This window comes from Mobula birostris, chromosome 8, assembly GCF_030028105.1.
Source record: "Mobula birostris isolate sMobBir1 chromosome 8, sMobBir1.hap1, whole genome shotgun sequence".
Taxonomy (NCBI): domain Eukaryota; kingdom Metazoa; phylum Chordata; class Chondrichthyes; order Myliobatiformes; family Myliobatidae; genus Mobula; species Mobula birostris.
The window spans coordinates 1,048,453-1,073,868 of NC_092377.1; the positions used below are offsets into that span (position 1 = coordinate 1,048,453).

Consider the following 25,416-nt stretch of genomic DNA (forward strand, 5'->3'; position numbering starts at 1 on the left):
ATGCCTGAGGGACCGTCTTTACGGGTGTTTCACGGGCGGAGCCGCCGGCTGCTGGGCGCTGTGGTGCAGCGGGCGGGGGGTCGCACTCGGCAGCTCGACGTTCGGCAGCTGGAGGGGCGGCAACTGCAACAGAGCCAGGTCAGTCCGTCCGTCCGTCCGAGCGACGACCCTCCCCCCCCCCCCAACCCAAACCGCTGCACCATGGGGCTCGGCCGTTGTTGACACCGGTGCTGGGTGTTACCGGGAGTTGCCACCGACTTTGGGGGGGGGGGGAAGGAGGTGTTGTCCCCAACGGGGGGAGGGCAGAGTGATGTTGTTCCTGATTTGGGGGGGGGGGAAGCTTTCTGCCTTTTCCCTCCCCCCCACTTTGTCGCTTCCCTTCCCCCTTTTTACATCCCTCTCTGCCCCCCCGTCTGAACGCCGCCCCCCCCCGCCTGTCTGGACGCCCCATCCCCCACTCCGTCTCTGCCTGTCTGGATGCCCCATCCTCTATCTCCCCCCCCCCCCGCCTGTCTACCTGATCCACTTCTTGCCCCTTCCTTCAGGTTCATGGGAAGTGTCTCTTCCTGGGATTTGGTCGTGGTCCAAGGTCCGGTTTCACCACAGATCCAGAGTCTGTCTCTCCCACTGGGAGCAGTGTTCCTGTCTCTGCTGGTGGGAGCGGCATTTCAGGCAATCCAACCCCAAACCTTTGGCTTCGCTTCCACTTCGGCTTGTTTGGCAGCGTCCGATGTGATGAGTTTGCCCGAGCAAAGCGAGCAAACAAGAGAGGAGACTGGCAAGACCCCTCCCCCAGGTAATGTGTCTCCAGCGAGTGAGAGTGGGCCAGTATCGGGGTGTTGGGATAAGGGTGGCTAGGGCAGGGTCTCTTTATTGCCCTTCCCCCCAACTGTTGATTTATCTCTGTACCACCCCTTATTGATAATTCACCAAGGGGTAAAGGTGAACCCATCTCCAACCTTTTCCCCCATTGATAATTCACCAAGGTGAGCTGACCCCATTTCCGTCCTTTCCCCCATTGATAATTCACCAAGGGGTAAATGTGACCCCATTTCTGTCCTTTTTCCCCATTGTCTATTCACCAAGGGGTAAAGGTAATCCCATCTCTATCCTGTCTTCTATTGAAATTTGTTTATTATTGGCACAAGGATCAAGAGACAGTTTGAAAGAAATAACTCGTCTTGCAAATTTCTTGTACAGATCGGATCATTAGACAGTGGAATTGGGCAGAACAAGGTGAAACAAGAATAATTCAGAACAACGTGTAACAGTTACTGAGAAAGTGCCATGCAGATGAGCAATAAAGTGCACGATCATAGTGAAGCTGATTGCAAGGTCAAGAGCCCATCTCATCGTACAAGGGATCTGTTCAACAATCTGATAACAGTGGGATAGAAGCTGTCCTTGAGCCTGGTGGGATGTGCTTTCAGGATTTTGTACCTTCTGCCTGATGGTGTAGGGGAGAACGTCCAGGGTGGGTGGGGACCTTGATGCTGGCTGTGAGAAGTGTAGACAGAGTCCGTGAAGGGGAGGTTGGTTTCCCTGATGTGCTGAGCTGTGTCCACGACTCTCTGCAGTTTCTTGTGACGGACAGAGTGGTTCTGTACCAAGCTGTGAGGGATTCACATAGGAGGCTTCCTATAGGTCATCGACAGAAATTGTTAAGGGTTGATGGAGACATGCTGAATTTCTTCGGCCTCTGAGGAAGTAGAGGTATGGGTGAACTTTTGTGGTGATAATATCTACACCAGGGGTTCCCATTCTGGGGTACACAGACCCTTTGCTTGATGGTAGGTATTGGTCCATGGCATAAAAAAGTTGGGAACCTCTGATCTACACTGTTGGAGCACGACAGACTATTGGTGATGTTCACTCCTTGGAACTTGAAGCTCTGAACACTCTCAACATCAGTTCTTGACGTACACAGGAGCATTGTCCACCTACAAGGGTCAATGGTTGTCCCCAAATGATCATCGCAAATAATAGTCCGTAACTTCAGAATCAGAATCGGTTTATTATCACCGGCATGTGACATGAGATTTGTTAACTTAGCAGCAGCAGTTCAATGCAATACATCATCTAGCAGAGAGAGAAAAAAATAATAAATAAAATAAAACATGGTAATAAATAAACAAATAAATCAATTACTTATTGAATAGATTATTTAAAAATGTGCAAAAACAGAAATACTGTATATTAAAATTGAGGTAGTGTCCAAAGCTTCAAAGTCCATTTAAGAATCGGATGGCAGAGGGGAAGAAGCTGTTTCTGAATTGCTGAATGTGCGCCTTCAGGCTTCTGTATCTCCTACCTGATGGTAACAGTGAGAAAAGGGCATGCCCTGGATGCTGGAGGTCTTTAATAATGGACGTTGCCTTTCTGAGACACCACTTCCTAAAGATGTCCTGGGTACTTTGTAGGCTAGTGCCCAAGATGGAGCTGACTAGATTTACAACCTTCTGCAGCTTCCTGTGCAGTAGCCCCTCCATACCAGACCTGTCAGAATGCTCTCCACAGTACAACTATAGAAGTTTTTGAGCGTATTTGTTGACATGCCAAATTGCTTCAAACTCCTAATGAAGTATAGCCACTGTCTTGCCTAGTTTATGACTACATCAATGTGTTGGGACCAGGTTAGATCCTCAGAGACCTTGACACCCAGGAACTTGAAGCTGCTCACTCTCTCCACTTCTGATCCCTCTATGTGGATTGGTATGCGTTCCTTTGACTTACCCTTCCTGATGTCCACAATCAGCTCTTTCATTTTACTGACATTGAGTGCCAGGTTGTTGCTGTGGCACCACTCCACTAGTTGGCATATCTCACTCCTGTACGCCCTCTCGTCACTATCTGAGATTCTACCAACAATGGTTGTATCGTCAGCAAAGTTATACATGGTATTTGAGCTGTGCCTAGCCACACAGTCATGTGTATAGAGAGAGTAGAGCAGTGGGCTAAGTACACACCTGAGGTGCGCCGGTGTTGATCGTCAGCGAGGAAGATATGTTATCACCAATCTGCACAGATTGTGGTCTTCCAGTTAGGAAGTCGAGGATCCAATTGCAGAGGGCGGTACAGAGGCCCAGGTTCTGCAATTTCTCCATCAGGATTGTGGGAATGATGGTATTAAATGCTGAGCTATAGTCGATAGACAATAGGTGCAGGAGTAGGCTATTCAGCCCTTCAAGCCAGCACCGCTATTCACTGTGATCATGGCCGATCATCCACAATCAGTACCCCGTTCCTGCCTTCTCCCCATATCCCTTGACTTCACTATCTTTAAGAACTCTATCTAACTCTTTCATGAAAGCATCCGGAGAATTGGCCTCCACAGCCTTCTGGGGCAGAGCATTCCACAGATCCACAACTCTCTGCTGAAAAAGTTTTTCTTCAACTCTGTTCTAAATGGCTTACCCCTTATTCTTAAACTGTGGCCTCTAGTTCTGGACTCCCCCAACATCCGGAACAGTTTCCTGCCTCTAGCGTGTCCAATCCCTTAATAATCTTGTATGTTTCAATCAGATCCCCTCTCATCCTTCTAAGTTCCGGTGTGTACAAGCCCAGTCACTCCAAATTTTCAACATATGACAGTCCCGCCATCCCGGGAATTAACCTTGTGAATCTATGCTGCATTCCCTCAATAGCAAGAATGTCCTTCCTCAAATTTGGAGACCAAAACTACGCAGAATACTCCAGGTGTGGTCTCACCAGGGCCCTGTACAGCTGCAGAAGGACCTCTTTGCTCCTATACTCAACTCCCCTTGTTATGAAGGCCAGCATGCCAACAAGTGGATAACTTTCTTCACTGCCTGCTGTACCTGCATGCTTACTTTCAGTGACTGATGAACAAGTATACCTAGATCTTGTTGTACTTCCCCTTTTCCTATCTTGACACCATTCAGATAGTAATCTGCCTTCTTATTCTTGCCACCAAAGTGGATAACCTCACATTTATCCACATTAAACTGCATCTGTCCACTCACCCAACCTGTCCGAGTCATCCTGCATTCTCATAACACCCTCCTCACATTTCACACTGTCACCCAGCTTGTGTCATCTGCAAATTTGCTAATGTTACTTTTAATCCCTTCATCTAAATCATTAATGTATATCGTAAACAGCTGCGGTCCCAGCACTGAACCCTGCGGTACCCCACTAGTCACCGCCTGCCATTCTGAAAGGGACCCGTTAATCCCTACTCTTTGTTTCCTGTCTGCCAACCAATTTTTTATCCATCTCAGTACCCTACCTCCAATACCATGTGCTCTCATTTTGCCCACTGATCTCCTGTGTGGGACCTTATCAAAGGCTTTCTGAAAGTCCAGGTACACTACGTCCACTGGCTCTCCCTTGTCCACTTTCATAGTCGATGAATAGGTGTTTCTTTTGGACTTGGAGGCAATTTGGTGTGGTGGAACCGAGGCAAGACGAGGCAGCGGGACTGTCACCAAGAGCAAGGAAGGCCCGAGGTTTGATCAGTTTAAGCATCATGCGGAATTGAAAAGGTCAGGTACAGGTCGACTTGAGGTTTTCGGGTCCAGGCACCAGAGCATATTGAGGCGATTGAACCCGAGGTTCGAAGGAAGATTTAGGTGCAGGGCCAAATCAGAAAGGTCGGGTACAGGCTGAATTGAGGTGTTGGGGTCCAGGCACCAGAGCATATCGAGGTGATTAAACCCAGCGTTTGGATAGAGATTTAGGTGCCAGGTCAGGTTGAAAAGGTCAGGGTGTGGCGGCCCGAGTGCAGTTTGCTGCTGCAACGTTCACTTGACTCTGCACTAAAGCTGAACTATGGGTCTTGGACTTTCTTTGTGGACTTCACTTCAGAACGCCATTTGCTCACAGTTACTGTTGGCGTGATTTATTTTTCCCTTCTCTGCACATCCTGAGTCTGTTTTGTGGCTGCCTGTAAGGAGATGAGCCTCAGGATTGTATAACACATACATACTTTGATAATAAATGTACTTCGAACTCCTTTTAAAACTGACCTCCGAACCCAACTGTCTGCTCTCAAATCGATATGCCTGAGTGTGAGGGTGACCTCTGGGAAGGGAGTGTTAAAGTTGGGCCAGACGCTGATCGTGACCTCTCTCTCTCTGCAGGCTGGTCCTCTACTTCCCTGGAGATCGTTTCCTGGTGTTCTACAACTGCCGGCTCTGTGTCTGTGGTGATCCTCGACTGGACCCTCACACTGACGTCCTAAGTCGGGAATTTGACAAGGCCAAGGCTCTGTGTGCCCTCCAACATGCTCAGCCTGTCTGCTATACCCTGCTGTGCCAGCATCACTTCTCTGGGCTGGGTCCGTGACGTACTGCGGTAACGGTGGAGATGGGCATGAAGGGTGGGAGGGACAGGGACACCAGGATGTGGACAGTTGGCCCTGTGGAGGGGGTGTGTAGAGTTATAGGAGACTACAGCATACAAACAGGCCCTTCGGCCAATCTAGTGCTTGCCGAACCACTCAAACTGCTACTCTTGTCGACCTCTGTTCACAGTCCCCTTGCTGCTGTGACCAGGCCGTTCTTGGAATTTCCAACACATTACCCTCAGTGCCCTTCTCCAGATGATGACTCAAGCAGCCACCCCACCCTGTAACCCCTCTCTGTAACAGCCCCTCCTGCCCCGTTTCCGAAATAGTTCTTCTCACTCCTATACAAGTCAACCTCTGCTCATTGCCCTCATCCCCAGGCTTTGCTCACTGAACCCCTGGTGTGGGTAGGTGACTACATGGCTGAGCAGATGGTGCAGCAGAGAGGGCCTGTTTATGGAGAAGGTATGTCTTGTCTAAACTGGATGGGTAGTTATTGAACGGGAGTGGGTCTAAGAACCTGCAGGAGAGTATTCAGAATCAGATTTGGGGAGCCCAATCGCGTAGTAGTTAGTGCAGTGGTGCTACAGCTTGGGGTGTCAGAGTTTAAAGTTCAATCCCAGCGTCCCTGTGGAATGCCTGGTTTATTCTGAATCCTCTGTACGTCGTCCCTGTGGAATCACCTGGTTTATTCTGGACCCTCTGTACACCATCCCTGTGGAATACCTGGTTTGAGGCTGATTTATACTTGTGCGTACTAGCTTACACTTGCCGTAGCCTACGCAAGTGGGCTACGCCGTTGTGAGCATTTATACTTGTGCGTTGATGTGTCTGTGTCGCTCTGCAATTCACCACCAAAATGCTAGTTGGCGGTGGGGTTTCTATGCCACTGTATTGAGTTTCTTCGTGTTGAAACTCAACATGAAGAAACTCAAACTTCAAACAATGGCGACTGAAACTGAAGGAGGGTGAATTTTCTGTGCTTGTCCGGCCACTGAGAGACATGGACGAGGAAATGCATTTCAAATATTTTCAGATGTCGGCAGGTAGATTTGACGATTTGGTTCGTCGTCTCCAACCATTTATTTCGCATCAGTATACACACAGTATACTCAGAGACTGGCAATCACCATTCCAGTTTTAGCTTCAGGTGGGAGTCAACAGGCTGTAGCAGCTAGCTACAAACTGGCATCAAGCACAGGGTCCTCCATAATTTCAGAGGTGTGTAAAGCTTTATGGAAAGCATTGCAGCCAGAGTTCCCTCCCTGCCCTTCAGTCACCCAATGGCAAGCTATTGCAGCGTAGGGGGAAATGTGATGCTACCAAGCCGACCAATCACAGTTGTTGCGGTCTGCGACACCGCGACGTGTAGTTACGTTTTGGGAGAGGTGCACGTTAGGCTACGGCGTAGGGTTCGGCGTAGAGTACAGCGTAGGGCACGCTGCTACGCCATACCTACGGTGTACATTTGACGCACAAGTATTAATCATCCTTTATCCTGGGTCCTCTGTACGTCCTCCCTGTGGAATACCTGGTTTATTCTGTGTCCTCTGCTTTACTTCCACAGTCCCAAAAACATACCAGGTAGGTTAACTGATCATTGTAAATTGTCCCATGATTAGCTTCTGGTTAATTCGGGGGTTGATGCGGGTTATTGGGCAGTGCAACTCGAAGGGCCTATTCCACACTATCTCTCTATAAAGCAGTATCAGGTTTATTGACAAATGTCATGAAAGTTGCTTTGTGGCAGCAAACAGTGCAAGATTTTAAAATTACTGTAAGCTACAATAGTGAGGTATTGTCCATGGGTTCATGGACATTCAGAAATCTGATGGCAGAGGGAAGTAAACTGTTACTAAAACATTGAATGTGGGTCTTCAGGCTTCTGTACCTTCTGCTTGATGTTTGGTTATGAGAAGAGGGCATATTCCGAATTGTGACTGTCCTTTGGGTAGACATTGGTCAGCACGGAGATGTTGTGCGAGAGGACTTGTTTCTGGCCTCTGTGGCTCTGGACTGTTTTGGCAGGTGTATGAGGTACAGTGGAGTCAGCTGGTGGAATCAGAGGATCCACGTCAGATTCTGAGGCGAGTGGAGTTCAACCCAGATTAATGTGAAGTGGTTCACTTCAGTCGGTCCAGTTTGAAGACTGAATATAGTAGTAATGGTAAGACTCTTGTCAGTGTGGAGGATCAGAGAGATCTTGGCGTCCGTGTCCATGAGACACTCAAAGCTGCTGCGCAGGTTGGAAACCATAGAAAAACTACAGCACAGAAACAGGCCTTGTGGCCCTTCTTGGCTGTGCCGAACCATTTTCTGCCTAGTCCCACTGACCTGCACACGGACCATATCCCTCCATACACCTCCCATCCATGTATCTGTCCAATTTATTCTTAAATGTTAAAAAAGAACCTGCATTTACCACCTCGTCTGGCAGCTCATTCCATACTCCCACCACTCTCTGTGTGAAGAAGCCCCAACTAATGTTCCCTTTAAACTTTTCCCCCCTCACCCTTAACCCATGTCCTCTGGTTTTTTTCTACCCTTGCCTCAGTGGAAGAAGCCTGCTTGCATTCACTCTATCTATACCCATCATAATTTTATATACCTCTATCAAATCTCCCCTCATTCTTCTACGCTCCAGGGAATAAAGTCCTAACCTATTCAACCTTTCTCTGTAACTGAGTTTCTCAAGTCCCGGCAACATCCTTGTAAACCTCCCTGCACTCTTTCAACCTTATTTATATCCTTCCTGTAATTTGGTGACCAAAACTGAACACAATACTCCAGATTCGGCCTCACCAATGCCTTATACAACCTCATCATAACATTCCAGCTCTTATACTCAATACTTCGATTAATAAAGGCCAATGTACCAAAAGCTCTCTTTACAACCCTATCTACCTGTGATGCTACTTTTAGGGAATTTTGTATCTGTATTTCCAGATCCCTCTGTTCCACTGCACTCCTCAGTGCCTTACCATTAACCCTGTATGTTCTACCTTGGTTTGTCCTTCCAACGTGCAATACCTCACACTTGTCTGTATTAAACCCCATCTGTCATTTTTCAGCCCATTTTTCCAGCTGGTCCAAGTCCCTCTGCAGGCTCTGAAGACCTTCCCCACTGTCTGCTACACCGCCAATCTTTGTATCAGCAGCAAATTTGCTGATCCAATTTACCACATTATCATCCAGATCATTGATATAGATGACAAATAACAATGGACCCAGCACTGATCCCTGTGGCACACCACTAGTCACAGGCCTCCACTCGGAGAAGCAATTCTCTACTACCACTCTTTGACTTCTTCCATTGAGCCAATGTCTAATCCAATTTACCACCTCTCCATGTATACCTAGCGACTGAATTTTCCTAACTAACCTCCCATGCGGGACCTTGTCAAAGGCCTTACTGAAGTCCATGTAGACAATATCCACTGCCTTTCTTTCATCCACTTTCCTGGTAACCTCCTCGAAAAACTCCAATAGATTGGTCAAACATGACCTACCACGCACAAAGCCATGTTGACTCTCCCTAATAAGTCCCTGCCTATCCAAATGCTTGTAGATTCTGTCTCTTAGTACTCCCTCCAATAACTTACCTACTACCAACGTTAAACTTACTGGCCTGTAATTTCCCGGATTACTTTTCGATCCTTTTTTAAACAACGGAACAACATGAGCCACTCTCCAATCCTCAGGCACCTCACCTGTAGACAGCGACATTTTAAATATTTCTGCCAGGGCCCCTGCAATTTCAACACTAGTCTCCTTCAAGGTCCGAGGGAACACCCTGTCAGGTCCCGGGGATTTATCCACTTTAATTTTCCTCAAGACAGCAAGCACCACCTCCTTTTCAATCTGTACAGTTTCCATGATCTCACTATTTGTTTCCCTTAATTCCATAGACTTCATGCCAGTTTCCTTAGTAAATACAGATGCAAAAAACCTATTTAAGATCTCCCCCATTTCCTTTGGTTCCGCACATAGCCGACCACTCTGATCTTCAAGAGGACCAATTTTATCCCTTATAATCCTTTTGCTCTTAATATACCTGTAAAAGCTCTTTGGATTATCCTTCACTTTGACTGCCAAGGCAACCTCATGTCTTTGAGCCCTCCTGATTTCTTTCTTAAGTATTTTCTTGCACTTCTTATACTCCTCAAGCACCTTATTTACTCCCTGTTTCCTATACATGTCATACATCTCTCTCTTCTTTATCAGAGTTGCAATATCCCTTGAGAACCAAGGTTCCTTATTCCTATTCACTTTGCCTTTAATCCTGACAGGAACATACAAACTCTGCACTCTCAAAATTTCTCCTTTGAAGGCTTCCCACCTACCGATCACATCTTTGCCAGAGAACAACCTGTCCCAATCCATGCTTTTTAGATCCTTTCTCATTTCTTCAAATTTGGCCTTCTTCCAGTTTAGAACCTCAACCCTAGGACCAGATCTATCCTTGTCCATGATCAAGTTGAAACTAATGGTGTTATGATATCTGGAACCAAAGTGCTCCCCTACCCAGACTTCTGTCACTTGTCCTAACTTGTTTCCTAACAGGAGATCCAATATTGCATCCCCTCTAGTTGGTCCCTCTATATATTGATTTAGAAAACTTTCCTGAACACATTTTACAAACTGTAAACCATCTAGACCCCTAACAGTATGGGAGTCCCAATCAATATATGGAAAATTAAAATCCCCTACCACCACAACTTTGTTTCCTGCAGTTGCCTGCTATCTCTCTACAGATTTGCTCTTCCAATTCTCGTTGACTATTGGGTGGTCTGTAATACAATCCCACTAATGTGGCCATACCTTTCCTGTTTCTCAGCTCCACCCATAAGGACTCAGTAGACAAACCCTCTAATCTGTCCTGCCTGAGCACTGCTGTAATATTTTCCCTAACAAGCAATGCTACTCCCCCACCTTTCATTCCTCTGCCTCGATCACATCTGAAACATCGGAACCCTGGAATATTAAGCTGCCAGTCCTGCCCCTCCTGTAGCCAAGTTTCACTAATTGCTGTAACATCATAATTCCACATGTCAATCCACGCCCTCAACTCATCCGCCTTCCCCGCAATACTCCTAGCATTGAAATATATACACTTCAGAAGATTTTTACCACCACTCACAACCTTTCTATTAGCGGATTTGCTTGAACTTTTAACATCATTTATTTTCACCCCAGCCATACTGTCAGCTCTGGCACTCTGGTTCCCATCCCCCTGCAAATCTAGTTTAAAGCCTCCCCAATAGCACTAACAAATCTCCCTGAATGGATATTGGTCCCCCTGTAGTTCAAGTGTAACCCGGTTGACAGTGTGGTTGAGAAGGCATACGGTGTGTTGCCATTCATCAACTGTGGGATTGAGTTCAGGAGTAGTGAGGTAATGTTACAGCTATACAAGACCTTGGTCAGACCCGACTTGGAGTACTGTGCTCAGTTCTGGTCACCTCACTACAGGAAGGATGTGGAAGCCATAGAAAGGGTGCAGAGGAGACTTGCAAGGATGTTGCCTGGTTTGGGGAGCATCCCTTGTGAGAATAGAAACCATAGAAACTACAGCACAGAAACAGGCCCTTTGGCCGTTCTTGGCTGTGCCGAACCATTTTCTGCCTAGTCCCACTGACCTGCACACGGACCATATCCCTCCATACACCTCCCATCCATGTATCTGTCCAATTTATTCTTAAATGTTAAAAAAAACCCACATTTACCACCTCGTCTGGCAGCTCATTCCATACTCCCACCACTCTCTGTGTGAAGAAGCCCCTCCTAATGTTCCCTTTAAACTTTTCCCCCCTCACCCTTAACCCATGTCCTCTGGTTTTTTTTTCTCCCCTTGCCTCAGTGGAAAAAGCCTGCTTGCATTCACTCTATCTATACCCATCATAATTTTATATACCTCTATCAAATCTCCCCTCATTCTTCTACGCTCCAGGGAATAAAGTCCTAAGCTATTCAATCTTTCTCTGTAACTGAGTTTCTCAAGTCCCGGCAACATCCTTGTAAACCTTCTCTGCACTCTTCAACCTTATTTATATCCTTCCTGTAATTTGGTGACCAAAACTGAACACAATACTCCAGATTTGGCCTCACCAATGCCTTATACAACCTCATCATAACATTCCAGCTCTTATACTCAATACTACGATTAATAAAGGCCAATGTACCAAAAGCTCTCTTTACGACCCTATCTACCTGTGACAACACTTTCAGGGAATTTTGTATCTGTATTCCCAGATCCCTCTGTTCCACTGCACTCCTCAGGTTGAGTGAACTTGGCCTTCTCTCCTTGGAGCGACGGAGGATGAGAGGTGACCTGATAGAGGTGTACAAGATGATGAGAGGCATTGATCGTGTGGATAGTCAGAGGCTTTTTCCCAGAGCTGAAATGGCAAACATGAGGAGGCATAGTTTTAAAGTGCTTGGAAGTAGGTACAGAGAGGAGTCAGAGGTAGGTTTTTCACACTGAGTGGTGGGTGCATGGAATGCACTGCCAGTGACGGTGGTAGGGGTGGATACAAAAGGGTCTTTTAAGACACTTAGATAGGTACTGTACATGGAGCTTAGAAAAATAGAGGGCTATGATGTGTTAGGGTAATTCTGGGCAGTTTCTAGAGTAGGTTACATGATCAGTACAACATTGTGGGCTGAAGGGCCTGTAATGTGCTGTAGATTTCTTTGTTGTAAATATACCTGGCCTCCACAGCCATAAATTCCACCGATTCACCACACTGGCTAAAGGATAACTAAGTCTGTCTGGTAGACAGTGCTCATAGTCGAGGTACACTGAATAGTGAGGAGCAAAAGACTGAACTGATAATGCATAGAGTCTGACAGGTAAATAATCACATTGTCATTCTGAGAAATATGGCTGAAAGGAGGCACCCACTATTTCGCATTGTACCTCAGTGATAATAAATGTGGGGATGGTGTAAGAAAGGTGTTACGAACTGTAACGTTTTAGAAACAAACCAGCAGCAATGGAGTTCATACTGGAGTCTGGTTTTGATGTTAAAACCACTATCTTTATTAGTATCTACTTGTATAGTAACTTAACCAAGATAAACCAAAGTTAACAGTGTTATGTGTTTGTGCGTGTAACTATAACTCCCAAACTATTGAGCTCAGGGGAACAAGGCTTAGAGTCTTGAGATGGTAAAGTAGGAAAGTTCAGTTCATCCACAGAATAAATGGTAAAAGAGAGATTTTTGTAATCCAGGGTAAATGTAGAGAGAAGACAGTTACGTCGAATTCCACAGGTTTCACAATGGTGATTAATAAATATCAGTTGTTGAAGATCCTCCATTGAGCCGTTCCAAATCCACTTACAAATTACCACCGGAGTGAGCTGTCACAGGGATGTCGCCTTCAAGGGGTTACCACATAACATACCCAGGCAAGGGTTAACTTCGAGTGGTCCCACAGGACATTCCTTAATCCACTCCTAGGGATTATATGGAGTGACAACCACAAAATTCGATGTGCACTGGATCGATGATCAACCCACCCTTGTGGGTGCAGCAGAGTTCCAAATCCCCAGCTTCGACAAGCTGGAGCTGCTACCCTTTTCCAGGTCTGTTTTTTTCCCTCCCTCCCCCTCTCTCCCTCCCTCCCTCCCTCCCTCCCTCCCTCCCCCCTCCCCCCTCTCTCCCTCCCCCCTCCCCCCTCTCTCCCTCCCTCCCTCCCCCCTCTCTCCCACTCCCCCCCTCGTCCCACTCACTTGCACCTAGACCATATCCCCCCTCCCCCTCCCCCCAGTCCCACTGACTTGCACCTGGACCATATCCCTCCATACACCTCTCACCCATATACCTGTCCAAGTTTTTCTTAAATGTTAAAGGTGAGCCCGCATTTACCACTTCATCTGGCAGTTCATTCCACACTCCCACCACTCTCTGTGTGAAGAAGCCCCCCCCCATGTTCCCTTTAAACTTTCACCCTCAATCCATGTCCTCTGATTTTTTCCTCCCCTAGCCTCAGTGGAAAAAGCCTGCTTGCATTCACTCTATCTATACCCATCATAATTTTATATACCTCTATCAAATCTCCCCTCATTCTTCTACGCTCCAGGGAATAAAGTCCTAACCTATTCAACCTTTCTCTGTAACTGAGTTTCTCAAGTCCCGGCAACATCCTTGTAAACCTCCCTGCACTCTTTCAACCTCATTAATATCCTTCCTGTAATTTGGTGACCAAAACTGAACACAATACTCCAAATTCGGCATCACCAATGCCTTATACAACCTCACCATAACATTCCAACTCTTATACTCAGTACTTTGATTTATAAAGGCCAATGTACCAAAAGCTCTCTTTACGACCCTATCTGTGACACCATTTTTAGGGAATTTTGTATCTGTATTCCCAGATCCCGCTGTTCTACTGCACTCCTCAGTGCCTTACCATTTACCTTGTATGTTCTACCTTGGTTTGTCCTTCCAACGTGCAATACCTCACACTTGTCTGTATTAAGCTCCATCTGCCATTTTTCAGCCCATTTTTCCAGCTGGTCCAAGTCCCTGTGCAAGCTTTGAAAACCTTCCTCACTGTCCACTACACCTCCAATCTTCGTATCATCAGCAAATTTGCTGATCCAACTTACCACATTATCATCCAGATCATTGATATAGATGACAAATAACAATGGACCCAGCACTGATCCCTGTGGCACACCACTAGTCACAGGCCTCCACTCTGAGAAGCAATTCTCTACTACCACTCTTTGGCTTCTTCCATTGAGCCAATGTCCAATCCAATTTACCACCTCTCCATGTATACCTAGCGACCGAATTTTCCTAACTAACCTCCCATGCGGGACCTTGTCAAAGGCCTTACTGAAGTCCATGTAGACAATATCCACTGCCTTCCCTTCATCCACTTTCCTGGTAATCTCCTCGAAAAATTCCAACAGATTGGTCAAACATGACCTACCACGCACAAAGCCATGTTGACTCTCCCTAATAAGTCCCTGTCTATCCAAATGCTTGTAGATTCTGTCTCTTAGTACTCCCTCCAATAACTTACCTACTACTGACGTTAAACTCACCGGCCTATAATTTCCCGGATTACTTTTCGATCCTTTTTTAAACAACGGAACAACATGAGCCATCTCCAATCCGGCACTTCACCCGTAGACAGCGACATTTTAAATATTCCCGCAATTTCAACACTAGTCTCCTTCAAGGTCCGAGGGAACACCCTGTCAGGTCCCGGGGATTTATCCACTTTAATTTTTCTCAAGACAGCAAGCACCTCCTCCTTTTCAATCTGTACAGTTGCCATGGTCTCACTACTTGATTCCCTCAGTTCCATAGAGTTCATGCCAGCTTCCTTAGTAAATACAGACGCAAAAAACCTATTTAAGATCTCCCCCATTTCCTTTGGTTCCGCACATAGCCGACCACTCTGATCTTCAAGAGGACCAATTTTATCCCTTACAATCCTTTTGCTCTTAATATACTTGTAAAAGCTCTTTGGATTATCCTTCACTTTGACTGCTAAGGCAACTTCATGTCTTTTTGCCCTCCTGATCTCTTTCTTAAGTATTTTCTTGCACTTCTTATACTCCTCAAGCACCTGATTTACCCCCTGTTTCCTATACATTTCATACAACTCCCTCTTCTTCTTTATCAGAGTTGCAATATCCCTTGAGAACCAAGGTTCCTTATTCCTATTCAATTTGCCTTTAATCCTGACAGGGACATACAAACTCTGCACTCTCAAAATTTCCCCTTTGAAGGCTTCCCACCTACCAATCACATCTTTGCCAGAGAACAACCTGTCCCAATCCACGCTTTTTAGATCCTTTCTCATTTCTTCAAATTTGGCCTTCTTCCAGTTCAGAACCTCAACCCTAGGACCAGATCTATCCTTGTCCATGATCAAATTGAAACTAATGGCGTTATGATGACTGGAACTAAAGTGCTCCCCTACACAGACTTCCATCACTTGCCCTAATTCGTTTCCTAACAGGAGATCCAATATTGCATCCCCTCTAGTTGGTCCCTCTATATATTGATTTAGAAAACTTTCCTGAACACATTTTACAAACTCTAACCCATCTAGACCTTTAACAATCTGCTGTAAGTCATCCCTACAATTGCCAAGATCCTTTTCCATAGTAAATACTGGAGCGAAGTATTCATTAAGTATCTCTGCTATCTCCTCTGTTTTCTTACACACTTTTCCACTGTCACACTTGATTGGTCCTATTCTCTCACGTCTTATCCTTTTGCTCTTCACATACTTGTAGAATGCCTTGGGGTTTTCCTTAATCCTGTCCACCAAGATCTTCTCATGGCCCCTTCTGGCTCTCCTAATTCCTCCAGCATATTGTGTGTGTTGCTCTGGATTTCCAGCATCTGCGGAATCTCTTGTGCTAATGATTTGCCACAATGATCAGATTTTGTTGCTCTCTATTTCTAGGAAACATCATCAAGAACGAGGTGCTGTACCTGTCTGGAATCCACCCCATGTCGCTGGGCTCCCAACTCAGCGCTGAGAAACTCTGCACTCTCCTGGAACACGTTCTCCTCTTCAGTAAGGAATGGCTTGACAACAAGCAGAAGGGTATAGGTCTGAAGTATCACATCTACCAGAAGGACCAGTGCCCCAGGGGTCATGCAGTAAAGAGGGCAGAGCTTGGCCCTCCCCACGGTCTCCAGAGATCAACCTGGTGGTGCCCTGTGTGCCAGCCTGCAGAACACGATGCTCCCTCTCGGCCCCTGGATTAGGTGCCTGGAGCAGTCTGGGGTGTCTCTTTGCCTGATGTGGAGAATCAGCTCACTGTTGCTGCTGAATAAACACAATAGATGCTCCGTACTGTTGTTCCTTCCATGTGGGCTGGTGCAGGAGGGAGAGTGGGATTGATCTGGTGGGGTGGTGCCAGTGACTGGGGCAGCAGTTTGTGGTTTATAAGTCACTTAGACCAGATAAGCCACTTAAGTTTGTGTACACCGCAGGGTTGAGAAAGAGGTGGTTGGAGAGATTGTGGAGACATTTTAATGATCTTTCAAGAATCGCTAGATTCTGGAAGACTGGAAAATTGCATATGTCACTCTACTCTTCGAGAAGGGAAAGGGACAGAAGAAAGGAAACGAGAGGCCAGTTAATCTGACCTCAGTGGTTGGGAGGATGTTGGAGTCGATTATTAAGGATGAGGTCTCAGGATTCCTGAAGGCACACGATAAAATAAGCCATAATCAGCATAGCTTCCTCAAAGGAAAATCTTGACAGACAGATCTGTTGGAATTCTTTGAATTAACCAGCAGCATAGACAAAGGAGAATGGGTTGATGTGTACTTGTATTTCCAGAAAGCCTTTGACAAGGTGCCACACATGAGGCTGTTTAACAAGCTACGAGCCCATGGTATTTCAGGAAAGATTCTAACATGGACAAAGCAGTGGTTGATTGCAGGAAGCAAAGATCGGGAATGAAAGGAGCCTTTTCTGGCTGGCTGCTGGTCATCAGTGGTGTTCCACAGGGGTCTGTATTGGGACAAATACTTTTTACGTTATATGTCAATGATTTGGATGATGGAATTGATGGCTTTTTTTGAAAGGTTTGCATATATGAAAACTGGTGGAGGGGCAGGTAGTGCTGAGGGAGTAGAGAGACCACAGAAGGACTTTGCCCACTCTCCTAATCTGTCTAAGAAATGGCAGAATGGAATACAGTGTTGGGAAGTGTATGGTTGTTCACTTTGGTAGGAGAAATGAAAGGATCAACTACTTTCTAAATGGAGAGAATGTACAAAAAAACTGAGGCACAAAGTGACTTGGGAGCCCTTGCGCAGGACTAACTGAAGGTTAATTTGCAGGTTGAGTCTTTGGTGAGGAAGGTAAATGCAACATTACCATTCATTTCTAGAGGATTTGAACATAGACCTTTCTGGGGGAAGCAAAGGTGGCCATACCTCTGGCACTGAGTCTGGCCCGGTGGCTCAGAAGGAGAGGGAACAGAAGAAGATGGCAGCAGTAATAGAGGACTCTATAGTCAGGGGGACAGATGGGTGATTCTGTGGACGCAGGAAAGAAACGCGGATGGTAGTTGCATCCCAGGTGCCAGGGTCTGCGACGTTTCCGAACGCATCCACAATATCCCGAAAAGGGAGGGTGAGAGCCAGAAGTTGTGGTACGTATTGGTAGCAACGACAAGGGAAGAATATAGAACAAGGTCCTGAAAAAAAGAATGCGGGGAATTAGGAAGGAAGCTGAGAAGAAAGACCTCAAGGGTAGTAATCTCGGGATTGCTGCCTGTGCCACGTGACAGTGAGGATAGGAATAGAGTGAGGTGGAGGATAAATGTGTGGCTGAGGGATTGGAGCAGGGGGCAGGGATTCAGATTTCTGGATCATTGGGACCTTTTCTGGGGCAGGTGGGCCCTGTACAAAAGGGACGGGTTGCACTTGAATCCAAGTGTCACCAATATTCTGGCAGGCAGATTTTACTAGAGCTGTAGGGAGTGGTTTAAACTAATATGGCAGGGAGATGGGAACCAGTATGACAGAGCTGAGGATGAGCCAGCAGGTTGATAAGTAGATGATGGGTGTAACATGAATGTAAAGAAGGACAAGCCAATGATTGGGTACAAATGCAGACAGAGCAAAGAGTTAAATTGTACCACAGAGGCAATATTCAAAAGGACAAAGAATGCAGGATAGCAGGTGCTGTATTTAAATGTGCGTAGCAATCAGAATAAGGTGGATGAACTCGTGGCACATTTAGAGATTGGCCGGTATGATGATGTGGGCATAACTCAGTCGTGACTGTAAAATGGCCATAGTTGGGAGCTTAACATTAAAGGATGTACTTTGTATCAAAGGACAGGCGGGAAGGCAAAGGCGGTGTGCGGCTTTGTTGGTGAAGGGCGGAATTTCATCTTCAGAAAGAGGTGACATAGGGTCAGACAATGTTGAATCTTTGTGGGCGGAATTAAGAAATGGCACGGGTGGTGCACAACTGAAAACTACACAAGTTTGTCTAACCTCTCATTATTGCACATTCCTTCTAATCTAGGCAGATTCTTTGTAATCCTCTTCTGCACCCTCTACAAAGTCTCAACATCCTTCCTATAATGGGGTGCAGGTGTACTTGATACAGCCTAACTAGAGTTCAAACAGAATATGACCTGTCTATAACCACTCTTTGCCTTCTGTGCTCCAGCCAATTCTGGATCCACAAAGCAATGTCCCCTTGGATCCCATGCCTCCTTACTTTCTCAATAAGCCTTGCATGGGGTACCTTGTCAAATGCCATGCTGAAATCCATATACACTGCATCTACTGCTCTACCTTCATTAATGTGTTAAACATAGAACATAGAATAGTACAGCACAGTACAGGCCCTTCAGCCCACAATGTTGTGCCAACCCTTAAACCCTGCCTCTCATATTACCCCCCACCTTAAACTCCTCCATATACCTGTCTAGTAGTCTCTTAAATTTCACTAGTGTATCTGCCTCCACCACTGACTCAGGCGGTGTATTCCACGCACTAACCACTCTCTGAGTAAAAAAACCTTCCTCTAATGTCCCCCTGGAACTTCCCACCTTAAAGCCATGTCCTCTTGTATTGAGCAGTAGTGCCCTCGGAAAGAGGCGCTGGCTGTCCACTCTATCTATTCCTCTTAATATCTTGTACACCTCTATCATGTCTCCTCTCATCCTCCTTCTCTCCAGAGAGTAAAGCCCTAGCTCCCTTAATCTCTGATCATAATGCATACTCTCTAAACTAGGCAGCATCCTGGTAAATCTCCTCTGTACCATTTCCAATGCTTCCACATCCTTCCTATAGTGAGGTGACTAGAACTGGACACAGTACTCCAAGTGTGGCCTAACCAGAGTTTTAGAGAGCTGCATCATTACGTCGCGACTCTTAAACCCTATCCCTCGACTTATGAAAGCTAACACCCCATAAAGCTTCCTCAAAAAATTCAATCAGCCTCGTAAGGCACGACCTAGAAACATAGAAAACCTACAGCATAATACAGGCCCTTCAGCCCAGAAAGCTGTGAAATTACCTAGGGTTATCCATAGCTCTCTATTTTTCTGAGCTCCATGTACCTGTCCAGCAGTCTCTTAAAAGACCCTATCATATCCACCTCCAGCACTGTCGCTGGCAGCCCATTCCACACACTCACCACTCTCTGCGTAAAAAAAACTTACCCATAACATCTCCTCTGTACCTACTCCCCAGCACCTTAAACCTGTGTCCTCTTGTGGCAGCCATTTCAGCCCTGGGAAAAAGCCTCTGACTATCCACACGATCAATGCCTCTCATCATCTTATACACGTCTATCAGGTCACCTCTCATCCTCCGTCACTCCAAGGAAAAAAGGCCAAGTTCACTCAACCGAGTCTCATAAGTCATGCTCCCCAATCCAGGCAACATCCTTGTAAATCTCCTCTGCACCCTTTCTATGGTTTCCACATCCTTCCTATAGTGAGGCGACCAGAACTGAGCATAGTACTCCAAGTGGGGTCAGACCAGGGTCCTATATAGCTGCAACATTACCTCTCAGCTCATGAACTCAATCCCACGATGGATGAAGGCCAATTCACCGTATGCTGTCTTAACCACGGAGTCAACCTGCGCAGCAGCTTTGAGTGTCCTATGGACTCGGACCCCAAGATCCCTCTGATCCTCTACACTGCCAAGAGTCTTAGCATTAATACTATATTCTGTCATCATATTTGACCTACCAAAATTTACTAACCCATCCCTTCACTTCTTCATCCAGGTCATTTATTAAAATCACAAAGAGTTGGGGTCCCAGAACAGATCCCTGAGGCACACCACTGGTGCCCGACCTCCATGCAGAATGTGACCCGTCTACAACCACTCTTTGCCTTCTGTGGGCAAGCCAATTCTGGATCCACAAAGCAATGTCCCCTTGGATCCCATGCCTCCTTACTTTCTCAATAACCCTTACATGGGGTACCTTGTCAAATGCCTTGCTGAAATCCATATAGACTACATCTACTGCTCTACCTTCATCAATGTGTTTAGTCACATCCTCAAAAAATTCAATCAGGCTGGTAAGACACGACCTGCCTTTGACAAAGCCATGCTGACTATTCCTAATCATATTATACCTCTCCAAATGTTCATAAATCCTGCCTCTCAGGATCTTTTCCATCAACTTATCAACCACTGAAGTAAGTTTCACTGGTCTATAATTTCCTGCGCTATCTCTACTCTCTTTCTTGAATAAGGGAACAACATCTGCAACCCTCCAATCCTCCGAAACTCTCCCATCCCCATTGATGATGCAAAGATCATTGCCAGAGGCTCAGCAATTTCCTCCTTCACCTGCTACAGTAGCCTGGGGTACATCTCGTCCGGTCCCAGCAACTTATCCAACTTGATGCTTTCCAAAAGCTCCAGCACATCCTCTTTCTTAATGTCTACATGCTCAAGCTTTTCAGTCTGCTGTAAGTCATCACTACAATCACCAAGGTCCTTTTCCCTAGTGAATACTGAAGTAAAGTATTCATTAAGTACCTCTGCTATTTCCTCCAGTTCCATATACACTTTTCCACTGTCACATTTGATTGGTCCTAATCTCTCACGCCTTATTCTCTTGCTCTTGTGGAATGCCTTGGGGTTTTCCTTAATCCTGTCCGCCAAGGCTTTCTCATTGCCCCTTCTGGCTCTCCTAATTTCATTCTTAAGCTCCTTCCTGCTAGCCTTATAGTCTTCTAGATCTCTATCATTACCTAGTTTTTTGAACCTTTCGTAAGCTCTTCTTTTCTTCTTGACTAGATTTACAACTGCCTTTGTACACCATGGTTCCTGTACTCTACCATCCTTTCCCTGTCTCACTGGAATGTACCTATCCAGAACTCCACACAAATATCCCCTGAACATTTGCCACATTTCTTCTGTACATTTCCCTGAGAACATCCGTTCCAAATTTATGTTTCCAAGTTCCTGCCTGATAGCTTCATATTTCTCCTTACTCCAATTAAACACTTTCCTAACTTGTCTGTTCCTATCCCTCTCCAATGCTATGGTAAAGGAGATAGAATTGTGATCACTATCTCCAAAATGCTCTCCCACTGAGAGATCTGACACCTGACCAGGTTCATTTCCCAATACCAGATCAAGTACAGCCTCTCCTCTTGTAGGCTTATCTACCTATTGCGTAAGGAAACCTTCCTAATATATCTACCTCTAACTTAACCCCAGGCACTCGTCACTCTCTGTTTTTTGGAAAGAAAACTTGCCCCTCATATCTCCTTTAAAATTGCCCCTTCTCACCTTAAATGCCCTCTGGGATTGGACGTTTCAACCCTGGGGAAAAAGGTACTGTCTGTCTACTCATAGATAATCTCTTGTAATCTTATAAACTCCAGGATCTCCCCTCAGCCTCTCACAGTCCAGAGAAAACAATCAGTTTGTCCAAACTCTCCAAGCACATGCCCTCTGATGAGGGCAACGTCCTGGTGAACCTCTTCTGCACCCTCTCCAAAGCCTCGACATCCTTCCAATAGTGGGGAGACCAGAACTGCACACGGCCCAACCAAAGTTTTGTAGAGTCTTGGCAAAATTTGCCAACTTTCAGACTAATACTCAGCAAGAAATCAGGAGGAGTAAAAGAAGGCATGAGGTTGCTCTAGTAGACAAAGTGAAGGAGAATCCTAAGGGATTCTGCAGGTATGTTCAGAGTGAAAGGATTGCAAGGAACAAAATTGTTCCTCTGGGAGGCCAGAATGGTAATCTTTGCCTGGAGCCAAAAAAAGAGAGATCTTAAATGGATTTTGTTGCATCTGTATTTACTCGGTAGACGGACACAGTCTACAGAAGTGATGCAGAGCAGCAGCGAGGTCATGGATCTTTACAGATTATGGAGGAGGAGGTGCTTGCTGTCGAGGCAAATGAGGGTGGTAAATCTCCACGGCCTGACAAGGGTGTTCTGTCGGGTCCTGTGTAGAAATTCCTGGGGCCCTCGGAGAGATACTGAAATCATCCTTAGCGACAGGTGAGGTATTGGAGGGTAGCCAAAGTTGTTCCGCTGTTTGAGAAAGGGTCTAAAAATTAACCAGGAAATTATAGGCCAGTAGGCCTGACATCAGTGCTGGGAATGTTATTGGAAGGTATTCTAAGACACAGGATGGATATTTAAGTATTTGGACAGACATAGACTGATTAGGGATAGTCAGCGTGGCTAAATGTTTGGTAGGTTGTGTCTAACCGATTTTAGAGTCCTTGGAGGAAGTTACCAAGGAAGTGGATGAAGAGAAGGCAGTGGATGTTGTCTACATGGACTTTAGTAAGGCATTTGACAAGGTCGTGCATGGGAGGTTGGTCTAGAAGGTTTAGTTGCTCGGCATTTAGGATGAGGTAGTAGATTGGGTTAGATATTGGCTTTGTGGGAGAAGCCAGAGAGTTGCCTCTCTGACTGGAGGCACCAGGGGGAGGTGATAGGCAGGTAAGGAGAAGTGGTGGAGGGGGGGTAATGATAATGTGGTTAACCAGATCAGCAAATTTGTGGACAACACCAAGATTGCGGGTGTAGTGGGCGGTGATGAGGTCTATCAGAGCTTGCCGCAGGACCTGGACCGGCTGGAAAAATGGGATTGTAAAAAAATGGCAGTTGGAATTTCATGCAGACAAGTGCAAGATGTGGCACTTTGGTCTTATGCAGAGAATAGCAGGGCACTGAGGAGTGCGGTAGAACAAAGGGATCTGGGAATACAGGTCCATAATTCATTGAAAATGGCGTCACAGATAGATAGGGTGTTAAAGAAAGCTTTTGACATATTGGCCTTCATAAATCAATGTATTCAGTACAGGAGAAGGGCTTATGTTAAAGTTGTTTCAGACTACGGTGAGGCCTAATTTGGAGTATCGTTTGCAGTTTTGGTCACCTACCTACAGGAAAGATGTGAACATTTTTTTTGACTTCTTCAGTGCGTTCAACACCATCCGCCCTGCTCTGCTGGGGGAGAAGCTGACAGTGATGCAGGTGGATGCTTCCCTGGTATCATGGATTCTTGATTACCTGACTGGCAGACCACAGTACATGTACTTGCAACAGTGTGTGTCCGACAGAGTGATCAGCAGCACTGGGGCCCCACAGGGGACCCTCTTGTCTCCCTTTCTCTTCACCATTTACACCTTGGACTTCAACTACTGCACAGAGTCTTGTCATCTTCAGAAGTTTTCGAATGACTCTGCCATAGTTGGGTGCATCAGCAAGGGAGATGAGGTTGAGAACAGGGCTACGGTAGGAAACTTTGTCACATGGTGTGAGCAGAATTATCTGCAGCTTAATGTGAAAAAGACTAAGGAGCTGGTGGTAGACCTGAGGACAGCTAAGGTACCGGTGACCCCTGTTTCCATCCAGGGGGTCTGTGTGGACATGGTGGAGGATTACAGATACCTGGGGATACAAATTGACAATAAACTGGACTGGTCAAAGAACACTGAGGCTGTCTACAAGAAGGGTCAGAGCTGTCTCTATTTCCTGAGGAGACTGAGGTCCTTTAACATCTGCCGGATGATGCTGAGGATGTTCTACTAGTCTGTGGTGGCCAGTGCTATCATGTTTGCTGTTGTGTGCTGGGGCAGCAGGCTGAAGGTAGCAGACACCAGCAGAATCAACAAACTCATTCGTAAGGCCAGTGATATTGTGGGGATGGAACTGGACTCTCTTACGGTGGTGTCTGAAAAGAGGATGCTGTCCAAGTTGCATGCCATCTTGGTCAATGTCTCCCATCCACTACATAATGTACTGGGTGAGCACAGGAGTACATTCAGCCAGAGACTCATTCCTCTGAGATGCAACACAGAGCATCATAGGAAGTCATTCCTGCCTGTGGCCATCAAACTTTACAACTCCTCCCTTGGAGGGTTAGACACCCTGAGCCAATAGGCTGGTCCTGGACTTATTTCATAATTTACATATTACTATTTAACTATTACTATTTTTCTATTACTATTCTATTACTAGTTATTATTTCTATGACTATTACTATTTACTAATAGTAATATTACTATTACTATTTCTATTACTATTTATTATTTATGGTGCAACTGTAATGAAAACCAATTTCCCCCGGGATCAGTAAAGTATGACTATGAAAACTATGAAAAAAAAACAAGGTTGAAAGTCTACAGAGAAAATTTACAAGGATGTTACTGGGACTGGAGGACTGAGTTGAATAGGTTAGGACTTTATTCTTTAAAACGTAGATGAAAGGAGATTCGATAGGCATACAAAAATTATGAGGGGCATAGACAGGGTAAATCCAAGCAGGCTTTTTCTGCTGAGGTGGGGTGGGACCATAACCAGAGGTCATGGGTTAAAGGTGAAAGGTGAAAAGTTTAAGGGAACATGAGGGGAAATTTCTTCACTCAGAGGGTGGTGAGAGTGTGGAATGAGCTGCCAGCACACGTGGTGCGTGCAAGCTTGATTTCAATGTTTAAGAGAAGGTTGAATAGGTACATGGATGGTAGGGGTATGGAGGTTGATGGGAGTAGGCAGTTTAAATGGTTCAGCATGGTTTAGATGGGCCAAAGGGTCTGTTTCTGTGCCATACTTTTCTATGACCCTGTCTATTTGCTCTTTCCTCGGCTAATTCCACCAGACACATCTTTACCCCCCACCCCTTCCACTTTCCTCAGGGATCACTCCTGCCATACTAACCTTCATCCTGGTGCTTGTCCAGAAACCTCCATTCAGGGCCCCAAATAGTCCTTCCAAGTGACGCAACACTGCGCCTGCAAATCTGTTGGAGCCGTCTGCCATCCAATGCTTCCGATGAGGCCTCCTTTACACTGGTGAGACTTGACGAAGGCCAGGGGCCTGCTTAGTCTGGCACCTTTGCTTCATCTGCAAAAAGCAGGATTTTCCTGTAGCAAAACATTTTAATTCTGATCTCTATTCCCATTCCAACATCTCGGTCTATGGCTCCCTCCTCTGCCATGATGAGGAACACCTCATATTCCATCTGGATGCTCTCCCCTCTTCATTTCCCCACTCAAGCCTCACTCTTCTCCTCGCCTGCCTATCACCTCCCTCCGTGCCCCCCTCATGTCCACTTTCCTATCAGATTCCTCCAGTCCGTTACCTTCTTCACCTTGGCC

The 25,416-nt window shown here is 46.0% G+C and overlaps 1 protein-coding gene across 1 annotated transcript; it reads left to right on the forward strand.

The window, feature by feature from the left end:
* Nucleotides 1-16,056, forward strand: LOC140201975 (endonuclease 8-like 2). Its single transcript, XM_072266842.1, has 4 exons — nucleotides 1-138; nucleotides 546-796; nucleotides 5,103-5,299; nucleotides 15,749-16,056. The coding sequence occupies exons 1-4, from the start codon at nucleotides 1-3 to the stop codon at nucleotides 16,054-16,056; spliced, it is 894 nt and encodes a 297-aa protein (XP_072122943.1).
* The last annotated feature ends 9,360 nt before the right edge of the window (nucleotides 16,057-25,416 follow it).

Bases quoted from the DNA above. Each gene is read 5' to 3' on its own strand.
- LOC140201975 (XM_072266842.1), top strand. From the start codon at position 1: ATGCCTGAGGGACCGTCTTTACGGGTGTTTCACGGGCGGAGCCGCCGG. The intron at 139-545 runs GTCAGTCCGTCC...CCCTTCCTTCAG, and splicing joins GGCAACTGCAACAGAGCCAG to GTTCATGGGAAGTGTCTCTT. The intron at 797-5,102 runs GTAATGTGTCTC...CTCTCTCTGCAG, and splicing joins TGGCAAGACCCCTCCCCCAG to GCTGGTCCTCTACTTCCCTG.